This window comes from Xenopus tropicalis, chromosome 4 (genome assembly GCF_000004195.4).
Source record: "Xenopus tropicalis strain Nigerian chromosome 4, UCB_Xtro_10.0, whole genome shotgun sequence".
In the NCBI taxonomy this organism is placed as follows: Eukaryota; Metazoa; Chordata; class Amphibia; order Anura; family Pipidae; genus Xenopus; species Xenopus tropicalis.
In genome coordinates this window covers 2,143,420-2,164,025 of record NC_030680.2, presented here as the reverse complement: position 1 = coordinate 2,164,025, position 20,606 = coordinate 2,143,420, and the positions used below count along the sequence as shown (strand labels likewise).

Here is a 20,606-nt window from a genome sequence, read left to right as displayed (position 1 = left end):
GGGAGTTACCTTTTTTATTAGGGAAAGAGCCAATAATGCATTTTTCTTTTACAGAGCCTCCCAGACTTTCTCCACTATTTGGACCGAGATGTTTGGTGCATTCAAACAGAGCCACCCTGTCCTGCCAGATCTCTGGTTACCGCCCAAGACCCATCCTTATTTCTATATGTTTGAGAACAAAATGGGAAGAAGTGATAGAAATTTACTCCTGGGATTCTGAGGCCCAAACTGGTTCCGCTGCCCCAGTGGCGCATCACAGAGATGAGCAGCGTGTGGTTATTGTGCCAGAGAGAGAGGGGTTAATGGGAAATGGGAATGTGCAGAATCTGCCCCCGGTACAGAGGGAGCTGCGAGTGGAAATGGTTCCTGTAATAACAACAAGTAAATATCATATTTCCAACTGTCAGTGCACAATCCGTATAACCCCCGACATAGAGAAAGATGATGGGGCAGAACTGACAGTGCGTGTGTATCACATTACTCTGAGTGCCCCCATCTCTGTGTCCCATCGGCTGGAGGTGATGGAAGGTGAGATCATTATATTTTCAGTTTGTGAATTGCACTGCTCAACCCAACGTTACTCAGCTGTTGCCGGACTACAAATCCCAGAATAATGTAACATATAATGAAGGGTGAGGCATGCTGCTGCCCTATTATACACATTGGGTTACAGCACATCATATACACACTTCTGTCTCCAAGCTTTATATACTCTATGATATACAGTTGTTTTCAAAATTATTCAACCCCCAATGCTGTAAAGGGTTTTAGGGAATTCAGTACATTTGTAATTGTGTTCAGAATGAAATCTTACAAGGACTTTTTAAAGAACCAAATGCAACTAAAATGACATCAGTTGTTTTTGTTATACAGTATTAAATGTTTTTTTTGTGATTTCTTCATTGACACAATCATTCAACCCCTTAAAGACTACTACTCTTAAGAACAGAGGTTCATTCAAGTGTTTTCAATCAGGTATTGAAACACCAGTGGATGTCAACGAGCAGCAATCAAGCATAATAAGCACCAATTAGGCAGATTTAACCTTTTTAGTGCCACAGGACGTAGAATCTACGTCCTGTGTATCAAAGGACCAAAGTGCCACAGAATGTAGATTCTACGTCCTGTGTATCAAAGGACCAAAGTGCCACAGAATGTAGATTCTACGTCCTGTGTATCAAAGGACCAAAGTGCCACAGAATGTAGATTCTACGTCCTGTGTATCAAAGGACCAAAGTGCCACAGAATGTAGATTCTACATCCTGTGTATCAAAGGACCAAAGTGCCACAGAATGTAGATTCTACGTCCTGCTGCACTTCCGGTTTTGGGAGCGGAGGAACGGCTTTTCAAGCCATTCCTTCGCTCCCCACTCGTTCCCCAGCCTCCAGACAATAGTCAGAGGTGGGGAACGAGTGGCCCCTGGGTAGCGATCACCCAGGGGCCCCATGGGACTCACCTGCCATCCACGTGGCTTTCTGTGCAGCTCCTCTCCTTCTGCAGCTTCCCCCTCTGGCCCCCCTGCTTCCTGACACCCCCCTCACATGATCTACTGCTGCTGTGCCAGATCGAGTTTCTCCTGCAGATCCTGATCTTCTAGACCCCAAGTAAGTGGCAAATACACACACAAACACACAATCACACATTTATTACACTAATACACACTTATACTCACACTTACACACACACACATGCATTTTTGGGAGGTTTTCAAACATTCATCACTTACAGCACTTAGAGAAAACTCACACTTGGTTGCACACTCGCACACATGCACACAAAACACATTTTACACACATGTACACACACACTTACACACTTATGTAATTTTGTAATAATTTTTTTTTTCTAATCGCATCGTTTTTATTCTTGCCTGAAAAAAATGTTTTATTGCCATTGCGGATAGTGTATTCGCTAACCGCACTGCGCAATACCTTTTGTGTATTATTTTGGTGTTTCTACTACATTTTCTGTGATTTTGGTGGATTTTTGGGTATTTTACTGCATGTTTAGCCATTTTATAGCATTTTCAGTTATGCATAGTTGTTGTTTGCTTGACTTTGTCTGTAAAACTTATTTGCCCTAGCCAAAATACTCAAACTGTTATTCTGCCCGCAGATATTATTAGGCAAAAAAAAAAAAATGATTTTAGTGATTTTTTTTATCTTTATCAATTGTATTGCTTTTTACATTGTTCTTTGTTACTTGTCTTTGCACATGGACATTTTGTCTGCTGTATTTCAATTTGGCATCCTCTGTACCCCACATAGTTTGGTAAATCTATTCATATTGGGCATCAAACTGTTCAGTACACTAGTGGCGTTCATACTTAGAGTGTTTTATGTTGGTACGTTACTAAATGTGGGGTACATAATGGGGCAACATGCAAGCTTTGTGACGATTTTCAGAAATGTCACAAAAACAGTTCTGTTTAGCATAGCTTTGTAATTTGGTAGTTTGCAGTAGAAAGTTTTATTTACCCATTTTTGTTTTGTCAGAATGTGTACTTTCGGAAAATATATGGTTTTCTAGGGTCTCCTTACTGTTAGGTGGTCGTATGGCACATAATACACATACCGGGTGCAAAAACTGCATGAGCCGAAGCATCTTATGTGAAAATTCATATGCACTATTTTTACTTAGGTGCCCCTGTACCCCACATAGTTTGGTAAATCAGACCCCTGGCGTTCATATTTAGAATGTTTTATGTTGATACGGTACAAAATGTGGGGGTAAATAATGGGGTAAAATGCAAGCTTTGTGACAATTTTCAGAAATGTCATAAAAACCATTCTGTTTAGCATAGCTTTGTAGTTTGGTAGTTTGTAGTAGAAAGATGTATTTACCCATTTTTGTTTTGTCAGAATGTGTACTTTCGGAAAATATATGGTTTTCTAGGGTCTCCTTACTGTTAGGTGGTCGTATGGCACATAATACACATACCGGGTGCAAAAACTGCATGAGCCGAAGCATCTTATGTGAAAATTCATATGCACTATTTTTACTTGGGTGCCCCTGTACCCCACATAGTTTGGTAAATCTATGCATATAGGGCATCAAACTGTTCAGTAGACCCCTGGCGTTCATATTTAGAATGTTTTATGTTGATACGGTACAAAATGTGGGGGTAAATAATGGGGTAAAATGCAAGCTTTGTGACAATTTTCAGAAATGTCATAAAAACCGTTCTGTTTAGCATAGCTTTGTAGTTTGGTAGTTTGTAGTAGAAAGATGTATTTACCCATTTTTGTTTTGTCAGAATGTGTACTTTCGGAAAATATATGGTTTTCTAGGGTCTCCTTACTGTTAGGTGGTCGTATGGCACATAATACACATACCGGGTGCAAAAACTGCATGAGCCGAAGCATCTTATGTGAAAATTCATATGCACTATTTTTACTTGGGTGCCCCTGTACCCCACATAGTTTGGTAAATCTATGCATATAGGGCATCAAACTGTTCAGTAGACCCCTGGTGTTCATATTTAGAATGTTTCATGTTGATACGGTACAAAATGTGGGGGTACATAATGGGGTAAAATGCAAGCTTTGTGACAATTTTCAGAAATGTCAAAAAAATCGTTCTGTTTAGCATAGCTTTGTAGTTTGGTAGTTTGCAGTAGAAAGATGTATTTACCCATTTTGTTTTGTCAGATTGTGTACTTTCGGAAAATGTATAGTTTTCTAGGGTCTCCTTACTGTTAGGGGGTCTTATGCCGCATAATGCACATGCCGGTAGCTTATATTGCAGTGTATACACTTTGTATGCACTAACTTCCTTTTGGGGTCTCTAAATGCCAGATACAGTGCTGATCCTATGCACAATGGGCATCAAACTGTTCAGCGGACCCTTGGTTTTCATATTTAGGGTGTGTTTTCTTGGTACCTAATGTTATGTGGGAGATATGGTGCTTGAAAGTGGAAGATTTGATGTGATTTTCAGGTATTTCACCAAAACTAGCAATTTTGGGAAAGCACTGCGACTCTGTAGTTTGGAGTAGAAAGACATGGGTACCAATTTTGAATTCGCCCGAATGTGTACTTTCCAAAATATATGGTTTTGGGGGGTCAATGTATTTTTGTGTGTTTTTACCCCACAGAAAATGCAGTAATCGTGTTGAATTTTCAGTAGCTAAAGAGACCTCTGGGGCAATCTCTATGCACTGACGTCCTTATGGGGTCTCTAAATGCCAGATACAGTGCTGATCCTATGCACAATGGGCATCAAACTGTTCAGCGGACCCTTGGCTTTCATATTTAGGGTGTGTTCTTTTGGTACCTAAGGTTATGTGGGAGATAAGGTGCTTGAAAGTGGAAGATTTGATGTGATTTTTAGGTATTTCATCAAAACTGGCAATTTTGGGAAAGAATTGCGACTCAGTAGTTTGGAGTAGAAAGACATGGGTACCAATTTTGAATTTGTCCGAATGTGTACTTTCCAAAAATATATGATTTTGGGGGGTCAATGTATTTTTTTGTGTTTTTATCCCACAGAAAATGCAGTAAATGTGTTGAATTTTCAGTAGCTAATATATTATTCAAATTGCAGGCGGGTAGTTGCTCGCCAAAGTCAATCACACATCCTTAAAAAAGGAGATGATTAATTTAATGTATTAAAACTGTCACTCAAATTAAAGTGCACTTAAATATGGAGTGTGAGGGTTGTGGGAACAGAAACCAAGTCTGGGGATACTGAGCAGAGTACTTCATTTATTGCCCACTGGTTGACAAACTCGGTTAGCCGACCAGCAGATACCGCCTGGGTGTACTCCACTCTGATGTGGGAACGCACCAGCACCCGAAACATTACCTCTGCCGACAGAGGGTTGCCACCTTCCAAATGCTGCTTCCTGGATTTATAGATGGCTAGTTTGGCCAAAGCCAGGAGCAAATTGGAGAGAAGGTCTTTTCCTCGATTGTCCCGGGACACTGGGTGTCCAAAAATAAAAACATGAGGGGAAAAGTGTAACCAGAACTGCAGGTGGAGTTTCCTCAAAAGAGCTAAAAGAGGTTGCAGTCTGGCACATGAAAAGTAAATATGAAACAGGGACTCCCCTTTGCCACAGAATGTATAAGCAGCCGGGGAGTCTGTAAAATGAGCCAAGTACTCTCCTGTGCTCAGTGCACCATGGAGCACTCTCCAACTCAGGTCTCCAGTGGGTCTGGGCACCAAGCTGGAATAAAGAGCTCGCCACTGGGGTCTCTCACCCTCTTTGAGCACCCGCCTCCAGATGGTATCATAGCGGGAGACGAGGGCAAGGAAGTGTACAGTGTGAAGCATGAGAGAGTACAGTAGTTTTCTTGGCATGTCACAAAAGCGTGTCAAGGTAAAATTCTCCAACTGGCTCAGGTTGGGAGAAGGAGCAGCCTGAGGGGATTGACGGATCTTAGGTGCTATTTTTATGGCTGGAGGTGGGGCATTCCAAGGTGAATCTGGCTCTCCAGCATGTAAAACCTCATTAATAAAGGTGTGAGAGCCAGAGGAGATGGTGTCCTTGATCTCCTTGATTAAACGGTTTGGAACTCTGGTGGTGCGCAATTCCATGCGCTGCATAACTTCCTGAGTTTGCACCCAATCTATTCTCTCAAAATCCAGGAGATCCCCAACTCTAGTTAACTGAGCCCGGCAAAGGCGGCGGCGGATGCTGGTGGATTCTAACATCCTAGTCTTTAAAGACGGATTGTAAAGTAAGGGCTCAGTTAGAATGTCCTCCCCTTGAATAACTCCTTCCCTTAACACGGAGACCATGCTCCAGGTTTTAAGAGTCTCTTGGTAGTATGCTGGTAATGGTGAGAGGTTTTTTAAGAACCCTTCAGGTTCGATGACAAATAATTTTCGGTCATACCCCATGTTGCGTACCTTGTGATAAAAGCTGGATGCCAGAGTACACCACTGTGGAGCAGGGTCTGCATAAAGGTATCTCTGTATCTGTTGGAGACGGAAAGTGTGCACTTGGGAGCGTATGCACACAACTCCCTGCCCACCCTCTCTCAAGGGAAGGCTTGAAACACCTGCAGATACCAGTGCTTTCCCAACCAGAGAAAGTCCAGTAACCTTCTTTGGATCTTAGCAATGAATTCTTGAGTTGGGCTAAGGCACACCAGCCGGTACCAGAGTTGAGAGGCCACAAGCTGGTTGATCACCAATGCCCTCCCCCTCAAAGAAAGCACTTTAGCAAGACCCTTCCACTTTCCAAGACGGATGATGACACGCTCCTCTAGTTCACTGAAATTCAGTGAGACAGGGCACTCCTCAGCTGACAGGTAGACTCCTAGATATTTGATGACCTTGGTCTCCCATGGGATGTCTTGAAATATAGGAGGCAGATTGTCTACTTCTAAAGGACCTTCCAGAAGGCCTGAACTTTTGGACCAGTTGATCCGAGCAGATGAGGCAGCAGCGTAGATCTCTTGGCACTCTTGTGCCCGCTTAAGATCAGATAGGTCTTGGGCCACAAGGATTACATCATCTGCATAGGCTGAGAGAACCACTTTCATATCTGGTTCTTTGAGCACCAACCCCGTTAGTCTTTTCCTTAGGAGACACAGGAAGGGTTCAATGGCCAGTGCATACAGTTGTCCTGACAAGGGGCATCCTTGCCGAACTCCTCGCCCAAAGGTCAGAGGTGCAGTTAGAGACCAATTGATTTTTATCAGACACTCTGCAGAGGTGTACAGCGTTTTCAGGTAGCCTACAAAATGTGGACCAAAGCCATAGGTTTGCAGAGTACCTAAGAGGTATTGATGATCCACCCTGTCAAATGCCTTCTCTTGATCTAGGGAGAGAAAGGCAAGGGATAGACCAGCCCTCCGAGCAAAATGCAGCAAATCTCGGACCAGAAAAACATTATCAAAAATTATCCGGCCGGGGACTGTGTAGGACTGGTCTGGATGAATCACCTCTGCCAGAACAGACTTGAGTCTGAGTGAGATCGCTTTGGCTACAATCTTATAGTCTGTGCTGAGCAAGGAGACTGGACGCCAGTTCTTAATAAAACGGAGATCCCCCTTCTTAGGTAGCAGTGACAACACTGCCCGACAGCATGAAAGGGGCATCTCACCTGTCTCAAGGGCTTCAGTTAGGACCCTGTGGAAATCAGGTCCCAGAGTATCCCAGAAAAACTGAAATAATTCTACGGTTAGTCCATCTAGCCCCGGAGATTTATTGTGGGGCATTAAACTGAGTGCTTGAGAGAGCTCATCTAGAGTGATAGGTTTCTCCAATCTCTCTCTTCTCCTCTCGCTGACTACTGGAAGCCCTTCCCATAGTTCCTTGCAGGCATCTGGAGAGATAGGATCCGGAGAAAAAAGGTTTTGATAGAAGGACCGAGCTCTGTCCCGGATAGCCTCTGGGTCCTCAAGGGGGGTGCCATCTTCATCAAGGAGGCATGTGATTTGTTTTCGGTTCCCCTTGTTCTTCTCCAGAGCATAGAAGAAGCGCGAGCCACGATCTAAGTCACAGAGTAACTGCATGCGGCTTCGTACATAGGCACCACGAGCCTGACGCTGTTCTATGTTACGCAGAGTCTCCTTCTTTTCTAGGTATTCCCGCTGTAGGTTTTGGTCATCACATCCCAACAGCTTTTGCTCAAGCTCAAGCACCTCCTCATTCAATGCCTCAATCTCTGCATTGCGCTGCCTGCTCACACTCCTGGTATACTCTTGACACAAGAGTTTTAGGTGAACCTTGCCTACATCCCACCACTGACTCAAAGTGGCAAATTCATCCTGAAAACCCCTCCAGTCCATCCACATTTCTCGGACCGACTTTGCAAACCCCTCATCCTCCAATAAACTGTTATTAAAGTGCCAATAAGCAGCTTTGGCCAGTGATGGTGCATCTGCCACTATCGCAGAGGCACAGTTGTGGTCTGTAAATGGAGCCAACCTAATGGTACTGCACCTGGCTCGTGACATGAGATGGCCCGATATATATATCCTATCAATCCGGGACTGAGAAACATGACCATTTCTCACCATGACATAGGTGAAGGTATTTGTGTCTGGGTGCTGCTCTCTCCAGATGTCAACCAAGGAGAAGCGGGCAATGAGTTCCCGCAGTGCCGACTCCGATGAGTCTCTTTTCTGGGGCACATTGCGGTCTTGAGCATCCAGGGTGTAATTGAAATCACCCCCCATAATCAAAGCTTCATCTGAGTCAATTGTCTCCACGTATGTTGACAAACTTTCAAAGAACCGTGTTCTCTCTGGTCCAGTAGTTGGGGCATATATGTTTATAAGGTTGTATGTGCTATTTGAGTCCTGGACCCGGAGATGTAACACACGGCCTGGGATGACAGATTTAGCACTTAGCACCTGAGGCTGGAATGATTCAGAGAATAGGGTCACCACCCCACATGAAGTCCATGTGAGGTGGTTAAAAAAGACCCTACCCTTCCACTCCAGATGCCAGGTTGCTTCAAGCTCCGGAGTGGTATGGGTCTCTTGGAGAAAACTTACAGAGTATCTTCCTTGGTTAAGAAAGGAAAGCACCTGAAACATGCGGAAAGGCTCTCGACAGCCATTTGTATTTAGTGTGCTTATACTCAAGGCCATTATTGTGTATTAGGAAGTGCTTTAGCTCTCACAGAGGCCAGGTGAGACAAACACTTTTTGTGAAACTTAATGATACGGAGATATTCTGCTGTGCCATAGTTCTTGGCCTCTCTTATGACCCCAATATAATGTCTCACAGAACGTATTATTAAAGGCAAATCATGCCAATTCTCCAGGGCCATACGCAGTTTATTATCCAATTTTACACCAAGGTTGCTCTCAAGAAACCTTTTGAGTTCCTCAGCAGGGATGAGAGGGGCAGAAGGATTTGCCACACCTGTTTCACCCTCTTCTACAATATTATCCTCATCCCTTGGCTCTTCCTGGCTGAGGGATTGATAATGTCTCTCCTCCACTTGAGCTTTGAGGATATCTGCACGTGATGTTGCAGGAATCGGATCAGAAGCACCCATCATTTGGAGAACCTGCAATGGTTCGATTTCTCCTGCAACACCTTCAGAGCTGTCTGGGGCAGCAGATGGAATCAGCTCCTCCACAACAGGGGGAGCTTTAGAGGTTCGATAGTCAACCTCTGCCCTTTCTACTGCCTCCTGATCACTCCGGATGGCAATAACATTGGGGTCAGTGGAAGGTAAGGGAGGAGAGACCTCCACATGGACAACAGACTTCACAGGGTTGTTTTCTGAGTCTGCCATGCTATCCTCCTTCATATCCACCACCCCAGCCCCACCATCCCCCCATACAGTCTTATCTGCAGATTCCAGTATGGGGGTTATCCCAATATTTTCCCCCTCTAGGAGTGGAATATCCTGAGGCACTGAAAACTGAGTATGTTTGCAGTTCCCAAAACTTAGCACCTCAGGGACATTGACTACCCACTCTGCAGGTGTTTCATTGGGTGTCTCTTTGCACTCCATGTGCAGAACCTCTAAATGTGTTGGGGGCAGGTGCTGCACCCCTGACTCTGTGGAGAAGTCCATGTTCCCCTGTTCTAGGTTCTCCAGACCATTAACCTCATTATTTCTTACTGAATCTGGAGTTGAGAGTGTATGGTCTGACACTGGTTGACTGAGTCTAAAAGATGGGTTAGACAGTGTGAGGGCATGAGGGCCAGATGTTTCACTGCTCTTCTTGCCCTTAGATGGGGGTGCTCCATCATTGACTACTAATGCCCATTCCTCAGGTACCAGGTGGTTGGACTTAAATTTCCTCTTCTTTTCCTTGCCACCTAAAGAGGAAGGGTCACTCACTGCTCCTACCCCAGCAGATGTTACAATCTTGTGTGCCCCCACACCCACAGGGGAAGGTTGATTTGTGGTAGGAATAGCTGTGCCACTAGGGGATGTGGTGAATTTATTTCCCCTCTTCTCCTTTGCTGCAGTTGCAAGACAGGCTGGAGACTTAGGTAACTTCAGTGAAGAAGGGGGAGGTTTTGAAGTTGTGGAGGTGGGTTGTGTAACAACCTCCTTTGAGTTCTCCAGTGAAGGGGATGTCCCCTTTAAAGAGCCTGCTGAAATAGTCCTAGCAGGGCAAGCTGTTACACATGAAGTGCCAGGGTTGCAAGTGTTGGCCGTGGTCTTAATTTGCCTTTTGGGGCAACTCTGGCGAGTGTGCCCCATCTCCTTGCAAAGGAAACACCTCACTTCCTCTGTGTTGTAAAAAATTTTATACAACACCCCCTCAAACAGAACCCCGAAAGACCCCTCAATACTATCTTGACCCCGAGGAAGAAGCAGTTGAACCTGCCGTTTAAAAGAGAGGACATGTTTCAGTCTGCTCTCTTTGCATCCTAAGGGGATTTTAGAAATATTTGATTTTAATTCCCCAAGGGCTTGCAGGTGGGGACGCAATATTGGGTCTTGTAGAAAAGGGGGCACATTGGATAGGACCACCCTAGTGCCCAACCCTTCTAGGGGTTCAACAGGGACATAACTCCCCCCCACTGTGATACCTCTCTGCACCAAAGTGTGTACTGCAGCCAGTGTACGGGCAAAGATTATTGCTTTCCCATACATTTTGCTGGCTGCCACTATTGCAGAGGGGCCCACTAGTTCAGCTGCAGCTTTTATATAAGCCTCTATGCCATGAGCTCCTGACATTATACATCGGACCCCATGTTTCCGTGTAAGTTGCTCTGCCCCAGTGGTCACTTGGCTTGGGCCCCTGCCGGCAGCTACTGCCTGCGCAAATGTTTTAGCCGGGGTCACATTGGCTGAAGCAGCAGATGTAGAAGGGCTGGGGGTTTTTGACACAGGCTCTGACTGCTGCTTAGCTGCAGAGCTGTAGCCGGGTCTTTCAGGTCTTTTGCCTTTAGTACCCTGAGGCATTTTTTTATCATTTTTGTTTTTATTCCCTCCCATTATTTACAAAATACCCCACAAAAAAGGAAGCTTAATTCTATTAATCAACAAAAAGTAGATATAAAGGAGAGAGGCTCTGGCAGGGAGAGGGTTAATGTGAGCAGGTGCCTGGGAGTTGCACTGCTGCTGAGAAAAGATTTTAAATCCCAAAATCCTTCTCCCTTTAGCTTTCTCACATTCAAAAACTAAAAATGCAACATGAAAATAAAAATACCCCACACAATGTGAGAAAAAAAAAGTCATGATTTAAGCTGAAACAGAATCAAAATGCAAATGAAACTGACACCCAGGTGTGGGGGAGGGGTAGGGGATCTATCAGTGAGTTTGTAGCCCAAAGCAGTGAAGGGAAATGGGCTAACAATCACTCACCTTCTGGGTGAAACTAAAATTCGATTTTAAATAAAGTAAATCAACTCAAAACTTCTCAAAATTCAACCAACAAATGGCCAACACCTTCACACATCAAATGAAAACAAAAAATCTTCCCTTAGACAGGGATTTCCCTGCTTAATTTCAGCTTAAACAGAGAGCTTGCTCTTTTGTGGCTTTACCCCTTCAGTAGCTAAAGAGATCTCCGGGGCAATTTGTATGTACTAACTTCCTTTTGGGGTCTCTAAATTCCAGATACATCGGTGATCCTATGCACAATGGGCATCAAACTGTTCAGTGGACCCCTGGCTTTTATATTTAGGGTGTGTTTTCTTCGTACCTAATGTTATGTGGGAGATAAGGTGCTTGAAAATGGAAGATTTGAGGTGATTTTTTAGAATTTTCATAATTTTTTATAGAAAATGCTAAATTCAGTAAAGCATTGCCGTTTGGTACTTAGGAGTTGGAAGACATAGTTACCCATTTCGGATTCGGCAGAATGTGTAGTTTTCAAAAATGTATGGTTTCCTGGGGTAAACCTAATGTTCCAGGATTTTTGGCTTTGGAATGTAAAGTATGCCGTATTCTGCTGTAATGCTTTGAAAATTTAGTAATTTACTGCTGGGAGTTTTTGATCTATAGAAGTCAGAAATCTCAATAAAACTATACATATCAGGTATTGGCACGTTCGGGAGACATGAGGCTTTCCAAATCAGTTGAATTTTTGTCCATAAAATAAAATGTGTTTCTGGTAGAAATCCTTATATCATGAAAAATAGCATTTTTTCTTTTTTTTTTTGTATTTCAAGCTCTAAATCTTGTTCCAGAAGTGGAAATACACAAAAACTCAGGTAGATTTGGAAAGCTCAGGTTCTCCTGAAAAAAACAATATATAGTTTGCCTACCTAAACTTAACCCTGCCCCCAATAAAAGCCCCTACATTGAGAGAGCACAGAATGTTCACAAAACGTCTGGCACTGGGGGGAACTGAAATGACGAATTCGGCTGGCACTTAAAGGGTTAAAATTACTGTGATACTCAGCTTCTTCTAGACATTTACTGGTGTGTTTACAAACATGGTGAAGTCAAGAGAATGGTCCAGGAAGACAAGAGAAGAGGTGATTTCTCTTCACAGGAAGGGCAATGGCTATAAGAAGATTGCAAAGATGTTAAACATACCAAGATACACCATAGGAAGCATCATTCGCAAATTCAAGGCAAAGGGCACTGTTGAAACGCTACCTGGTCGTGGCAGAAAGAAGATGCTGACTTCGACTGCTGGGCGCTACCTGAAGCGCAAAGTGGAGAAAAGTCCCCGTGTGACTGCTGAGGAACTGAAAAAAGATTTGTCAGATGCGCGTACTGAAGTTTTAGCTCAGACAATAAGGCGCACACTGCGTAATGAAGGCCTCCATGCCAGAACTCCCAGGCGCACCCCCTTGCTGTCTCCAAAGAATAAGTATGCCAAAAGTCATGTGGACAAACCACAAAAGTTTTGGGATAGTGTTCTGTGGACTGATGAAACAAAATTAGAACTGTTTGGGCCTGTGGATCAATGCTATGTTTGGAGGAGGAAGAACAAGGCCTATGAAGAAAAGAACACTTTGCCTACTGTGAAGCATGGCGGGGGGTCAATCATGCTTTGGGGCTGTTTTGCTTCTGCAGGTACAGGGAAGCTTCAGCGTGTGCAAGGTACCATGAATTCTCTTCAGTACCAGGAGATTTTGGAAGAAAATGTGATGCAGTCCGTCACAAACCTGAGGCTTGGGAGACGTTGGACCTTTCAACAGGACAATGATCCCAAGCATACCTCCAAGTCCACTAGAGCATGGTTGCAGATTAAAGGCTGGAATATTTTGGAGTGGCCATCTCAGTCACCAGACTTAAATCAGATTGAGAACCTCTGGTGGGACTTAAAGAAAGCAGTTGCAGCGCGCAAGCCTAAGAATGTGACTGAACTGGAGGCTTTTGCCCATGAAGAATGGGCTAAGATACCCATAGATCGCTGCAAGACATTTGTGTCAAGCTATGCTTCACGTTTAAAAGCTGTTATAACTGGAAAAGTATGTTGTACTAAGTACTAACAATGATTGTCACTTGGGGGTTGAATAAAACTGATAATGATGTGAGCACAGAAAAGACATTTGTGGTTATTTCATTATAAATGTTATGTTATATTTGTCTGACTTATAAGTGCCTCTTTGATTTAATTGTAAACAAGACTGAAATGATCAAAATCAATGTCAAACTGGCCAAAACACTCAATTTCAGTGGGGGTTGAATAATTTTGAACACAACTGTATAAGTGATAAAATTGTAGCCCACTTTTGACGGTGCTGCTACTCCTAACACGCAATTGTATGCATATGGTGCTAACAGGAGCCCTGCGCTCCCGCTTACTATGGGGGAGCAGGTATTCTATTTAACTGGTGTGCCTCCACCAAGGGTAGGGACAGGTTAAACTGTAACTCCCCTCCCTGGGAAACTCTGTACTGTCCTCCTTGTGTAGGGACTCCCTGCATCTCCTGGTACCTTGCCCCCCTTGGGGTAGTTGCTTATAGTGATGTAGCGAACCTCACAAAAAAGTTTGCGAACCTGTTCGCGAACTTCCGCCAAAAAGTGCGAACTTTTGCGAACTTTGCCAACCCCATAGACTTCAATGGGAAGGCGAACTTTAAAACCTAGAAAAGCCATTTCTGGCCAGAAAACTGATTTTAAAGTTGTTTAAAGGGTGCCACGACCTGGACAGGGGCATGCAGGAGGGGGATCAAGGGCAAGAATTTCTCTGAAAAATACGTTGTTGACACAGCATTGCGTTTTGTGCTGTAAAGGGCAGAAATCACACTACATTTCTAAACTTGTGTAATAAACTGCTTTAAAACGTCCGGCGTCTACATTCCAATCAAGTCGTGTAAAGGTTACAGCCGGTTCACACGCAAAGACAAAACGCCCCGTTTACTGCGAAAAAAAAGCAAAAAGCTTTAATGATACCGTCAAGTGAGCGAATAATAGTTTTTACTAGTTGCTTGTCACCTCCAGGACGTTCGTCCTGTCGGTGGGAATATTTCTGTAGTGGTGTGTTTAGCAGTCACCGTGCTTGTGCGCACGTGCATGGTCAGGCAGAGGTAATTCAATGTAGAGTAACGTGAACCAAAAAACACTGATTCTGCAGTGTGGGCCCAGTTTTGGCCTGCTTTATTGATCCCCTGCGGTGACCATAAAAGATACGATTTTGCCACTGTTGCAGAACCCTGAAAAATCAGGCATGTGTACATTCCTGAAAAATTATGTTTTTTTTGTCGCAGCCACTGAAGCACAGAGGCCAGAAAAAATATGGCGTATAAATGCTGAAAAAGTTTGGTTTTTTTTGTCGCAGCCACTGAACCACAGAGGCCAGAAAAAATATGGCATATAAATGCTGAAAATATTGCACTGAAGCACAGAGGCCAGAAAAACTCAGGATTTACCTGTCCAAAAAGTTTGGCTTAAAATGAAACCAGTAGGATTTGCACCCTAGTCTGTACGGTGGCGGAGGAGGACGCTAAAGGACAGCTGTGTGTGGAGTCATGCGGCGTGCAGAGAAGGACAGCTGCATGGGCAGTCAAAACAAGTCTTCCGGCGTGCAGTAACCCTCCGAGATCCATGCCTCATTCATTTTAATAAAGGTCAGGTAATCAACACTTTTGTGACCTAGGCAAGTTCTCTTCTCAGTTACAATCCCTCCTGCTGCACTGAAGGTCCTTTCTGAGAGGACACTTGAGGCAGGGCAAGACAAGAGGTTTATGGCAAATTGTGACAGCTCTGGCCACAGATCAAGTATGTGCACCCAGTAGTCCAGGGGTTCATCGCTCCTTAGAGTGTCGATATCTGCAGTTAATGCCAGGTAGTCTGCTACCTGCCGGTCGAGGCGTTCTCTGAGGGTGGATCCAGAAGGGTCCTGGCGTTGCCTTGGACTGAAAAAACTTTGCATGTCTGACGTTACAGAGTGGCCAAAGTGCATTGTCCTTGCAGGTGTGCTCGTGGGAGGATTACCGGCACCTCTGCCCCTGGAATGTGGAGTGACATCACCCTTAAAAGCATTGTACAACAGGTTTTGCAGGCTGGTTTGGAAATGCAGCATCCTTTTGGACTTGTGGTACGTTGGTAACATTTCTGCCACTTTATGCTTGTACCGAGGGTCTAGTAGCGTTGCGACCCAGTACAGGTCCTTCTCCTTAAGCCTCTTGATACGGGGGTCCTTCAACAGGCATGACAGCATGAAATACCCCATTCTCACAAGGTTGGATGCAGAGGTATCCATCTCCCCTTCCTCGTTATCAAGGTCATCCACCATGGTCTCCTCCCCCCAGCCACGTACAAGACCAGGGGTCCCCAAAAGGTGACCACAAGCCCCCTGGGAAGCCTGCTCCTGTTGGTCTTCCGCCTCCACAAAGCCACCTTCCTCCTCTGACTCCACTTCTGACACCTCTCCCTGCATTGCAGCAGGTGCCTGGGCTCGTTCTGGTGATTCCGCCCCCAAATCATGCTCTTCCTGCTCCTGGTCAAGCTGGTCTACAGCCTCATCTGTCACTCGTCGCACGGCACGCTCCACAAAGAAAACAAAGGGTATTAGGTCACTGATGGTGCCTTCGGTGTGACTAACCATGTTTGTGACCTCGTCAAAAGGGCGCATGAGCCTGCAGGCATCGCGCATAAGCACCCAGTAACGGGGGAAAAAAATCCCCAGCTCTGCAGATCCAGTCCTACCACCCAGTTCAAACAGGTATTTGTTGACGGCTCTTTGTTGTTGCAGCAGACGTTCAAACATCATTAGCATTGAATTCCAGCGAGTCTGGTTGTCACAAATTAAATGCCTGACTGGCAAGTTGTGCTGCCGCTGAATGTCAGCAAGGCGTGCCATGGCTGTGTAGGAACGTCTGAAATGGCCAGACACCTTCCTGGACTGCCTGAGAATGTCCTGCAATCCTGGGTACTTCGAGACAAACCGTTGGACTATCAAATTTAGAACATCTGCCATGCAGGGCACATGTGTTAAATTGCCCAGTCTCAGTGCTGCCAACAGATTGCTTCCATTGTCACACACCACTTTTCAGGCTTTCCAGGCACGTCATCCCCAAGACAGCATGACAACGGTGTACCTGGCACGTCGAATAGCCTATGGGGAGCTGGGGGTGCACAGGTGTGAAGGAGGACACAGCAGCAGAGGAGGAAGAAGCCGAGGTAGAGAGCGAAGGAGGAGTAGAGGTGGTGGCAGACCCGCATGCAATCCGTGGTGGTGACACCAATTCAACTGTTGTTGAGCCACGCATTCCCTGCTTCCCAGCCATCACCAGGTTCACCCAGTGGGCAGTGTAGGTGACATACCTGACCTGACCATGCTTGGAAGACCATGTGTCAGTAGTCATATGGCCTACAACAGAGACCTTTCTCGCACACCCTTAACTCTCCATAAATTAAGCGCCCAGTGCTCACTGCCAGAGGGATTGGCAGCCTCCAAAAATCCAGAATAGTCAAGTAATACAATGGCACTCAGGGCTACAAGCGGGACAATTCCAATTTTTATTGCGGTAGTGCAACGTTTCAGGGCAACACAACCCCTTTATCAAGCATGATAAAGGGGTTGTGTTGCCCCGAAACGTTGCACTACCGCAATAAAAATTGGAATTAAGGGCTTGTCCCGCTTGTAGCCCTGAGTGCCATTGTATTACTTGACTATTCGGTAGTCATATGGACCTTTCCCCTAACACTAAGTGACAGAGATGCGGTGACTTGGCTCTGCACATGCTGGTACAGGTGTGGTATTCCCTTCTGGGAAAAAAAATTGCGGCTGTGTACCTTCCACTGCGGTGTCCCAATTGCTACAAATTTGTGGAAGGCCTCAGAGTCCACCAGCTGGTATGGTAAAAGCTGGCGGCCTAAGAGTGCAGACAAGCCAGCTGTCAGACGCCGGGCAAGGGGGTGACTCGGAGACATTGGTGTCTTACGCTCAAACATGGCCCTCACAGAAACTTGGCTGGGGGCAGATGACCAGGAACTGGTGGTCAAGGTGGAAGGCGGAGTGGAGGGTGGTTGAGATGGGTCAAGGACAGCAGAGGTAGAGCAGTAAGATGCTGGACCAGAAGGAGGGTGGCTTTGCGTTTGGCTGCTGCCTTTGAGGTGTTGCTCCCATAGTGCTTTGTGTTTGGCGTTCATGTGCCTTCGCATAGCAGTTGTACCTAAGTGGGTGTTGGGCTTCCCAAGACTCAGTTTCTGACTGCACTCATTGCAAATTACAGCGCTTTTGTCAGAGGCACACACATTAAAAAAATGCCACACTGCTGAGCCTTTTGATGTTGGCATTCTGGCGGTAACAGTAGAAGTTGGCGGGTGCGTTGGCTGGCTGACCACAAGTGCCGATACATGTTGTTGCCCTACTGTTCCCTGGGAGCTGTCCCTGCTTCTTCTAAGTCTTATTCTCCTCCTGCCTCTCTGACTCTCCGTCTCTCCATCTGAACTATCCTACTCTTGCTCTCTTCTTGTGGGCACCCACAAAATATCACTCTCCTCATCATCATTCTCCTCAGATGCATCAATTTCTTCTGACAGCTCACAGAAGACAGCAGCAGCGGGGACCTCATCACACCTTATGTCCATCTCTGTTGTGTTGCCTGCCTGAATTATGATATCTGGTGTAACGTCCTCATCTCCTTCATCTTCTTCTGGCAATAATGGTTGCGCATCACTCAGTTCAACAAACTCATGTGAAAACAACTCCTCTGACTCATCCAGTGAAGAAGGGGCGGCGGTGGTGGAGGAAGTGGTACGTGGGGTGCCCATAGCAGAGGAGGATGAGGATGTTGTGGCAAAGTTAGAAACGGTAGAGGATGGGGTGTGCTGTGTAAGCCAGTCAACTACCTCTTCAGCATTTTTGGAGTTCAGGGTAAGTGCCTTCGGAACACTGGGCAATTTCCTAGGACCACAGGATATCATAGCAGCACGGCCCCTAGTGCCTCTGCGTGGCGGCCTGCCTTTGCCTGGCATTTTTTTTATTTTTACAAAACAACATCAACAACTTGGGTGATGTTTCTGGACACGGAATTATTATTGTTATTTTTAGACAGAATGTGAAAAAGCTCACACAGCTAGGTGGCACTTGGTTGAAGAAGATACTGGGCAACAAGGCCTGCAATGGCAACGTATACAGTAGTGGATACGGAATATATTATTGCTGGTGGAAAAACGTCACTCAGCAAACAGCACTGGACACATTAAAAACAGTAAGATAAATAAAAAAAAAAAAAAATAATAATAATAATAAAAAAAGTGATCTCTGGTTGGTGCTGGTGGTGAACTACTATGAGTAGCACACCAGTCCCCAACACACACAGACGGAGCTGCAGTACACAATGAAAAGAAGAGTAACAGTAATCAGAAAATAAAAGCAGTCCTTACAAGGGCTATTGGGTTACAGCAGATGAGATCAGCAGGACAGCTGCCCACAGCAGCTACATACAGAGCAGTAGAAAGTAGATTACTAGTCAGCAAAGCTACCTAAACTGTCCCTCAAACCCCTGCACAGCTCTCTCCCTATGCTAACTCATCAAGCACACACAGGCAGAATGTAAAATGGCTGCTGGGTTTCGGTTTATATATGGAAGGGAGTGGTCCAGGAGGGAGAGCTGCCTGATTGGCTGCCATGTATCTGCTGGCTCTGGGGTGAGAGGTCAAAATTTGGCACCAGCTAAGGCGAACCCAAAATTGCGAACATCGCTAAAAGTTTGCCAACTTGCGAACACCCGATGTTCGTGCGAATTAATTTGCTGGCGAACAGTTCGCTACATCTCTAGTTGCTTACCAGGCAGTTGAGGATCCACACTTAGTGTACCTGAACTCCGGCTAGTAATGCCGGGAGGTCTTAACCTCATTGATCTCCTGTTGGGGCTTCAGTCTGCCTTTTCTAAATTATATCTGTCTCGTCTCTCACTCCTAGGGGCACATTTACTAACCCACGAACGGGCCGAATGCGTCCGATTGCGTTTTTTTCGTAATGATCGGTAATTTTGCGATTTTTTCGGCGTCTTTACGATTTTTGCGTAAAAACGCGAGTTTTTCGGCGTCTTTACGATTTTTGCGTAAAAACGCGAGTTTTTCGTAGCCATTACGACAGTTGCGCAAAGTCGCGATTTTTTCGTAGCGTTAAAACTTGCGCGAAACGTCACGCCTTTTAAGTTTTAACGCTACGAAAAAGGCGCGACTTTGCGCGCAAGTGTTAACGCTATGAAAAAATCGCGACTTTGCGCAACTTTCGTAATGGCTACGAAAAACTCGCGTTTTTACGCAAAAATCGTAAAGACGCCGAAAAAAACGCAAAAAATACGAAAAAATCGCAAAATGTTCGTTTCCAATCAGAATTTTTCCAATTCGGATTCGAAATCGTGTCTTAGTAAATTAGCCCCCTAGAGTGACTATAACAGAATCTCTCTCTCTCTCAAGCCTGTAGCTAACCTCTGCCTTAGAGGTGGGGTCCCAGGACAAAAGACCTTACACAACATGTGTGCCGTGCCATGCCATTTTATACTGCAACACACTGTCACCTAGTGGTTGCTATTAGAGCTACAGGGAAACTCCCTTTTTACACAAAAACAGCTAGGACCACCCTTAACTGTCCATATCCCATAAGGCAACCCTCTGATGCCTGTCTAAAGGGGACCCATCCTAAGGGGCCCAAAGCATCTATATATAAAACAGACAGATGGGGGTGTGTGTGCATTACACACGGGGAGAGGCCAAACTGTGCCAGTAGGTGTATAGGCAGAACAACATGTACAGGGGAACCTCTGCACAAACACTATGTTCCTTCCCAGGCATGCTGATTTGCAAAGTGACTGACACTGAGTTCCAGGGACGCAGAGGGCTAATGAGATATTCTGTTAAAGCAACTGCATTTGTGTGATGTTCAGGTTACCTATTGAATAAATGATGTGTATGAAGTATCTCCACCCGTTTAGGATGTGTGCTAAGCAATCAACTTATTGTTTCTGTTTATAGCTGTTTTATAGCTCATCTTGAGTACCCCGGAACCACTATTCCTGTGTGGTCACATGTAATGCTGAGAGCAGTGGGGTTCCCAATAAAATTCTTTCTTTGTCTGAACATTTGGTGAGACCGCACCGTGGGAATGGGATAGAGTTGAAGTTAGAGAGACACTTGACAAGACTAAGGAAACACCACCAAGAGGCTGAACTTGCAGTTGTCCCAATGGGGGCTTTGATTGCCTTCTACTGGATCAGTACAGAACTTTGCTATGGTTTAATTATGGGAAATGATGTACTTATCTAACCTCACAAACTAGGTTATCAAATAAATGTGTATGAATTTTAACAA

The 20,606-nt window shown here is 45.1% G+C and overlaps 1 protein-coding gene across 1 annotated transcript in view; it reads left to right on the top strand.

Annotated features, from left to right (window-relative positions):
- Positions 1-20,606, top strand: part of LOC100485132 (TRPM8 channel-associated factor homolog) — a 59,688-nt gene that overhangs the window by 1,191 nt on the left and 37,891 nt on the right. The window contains exon 2 of the mRNA XM_031900346.1: positions 55-528. Within this exon, the coding sequence (XP_031756206.1) occupies positions 303-528 (226 nt within the window). The 5' untranslated portion in view covers positions 55-302. The remainder of the gene's footprint in view (positions 1-54; positions 529-20,606) is intronic.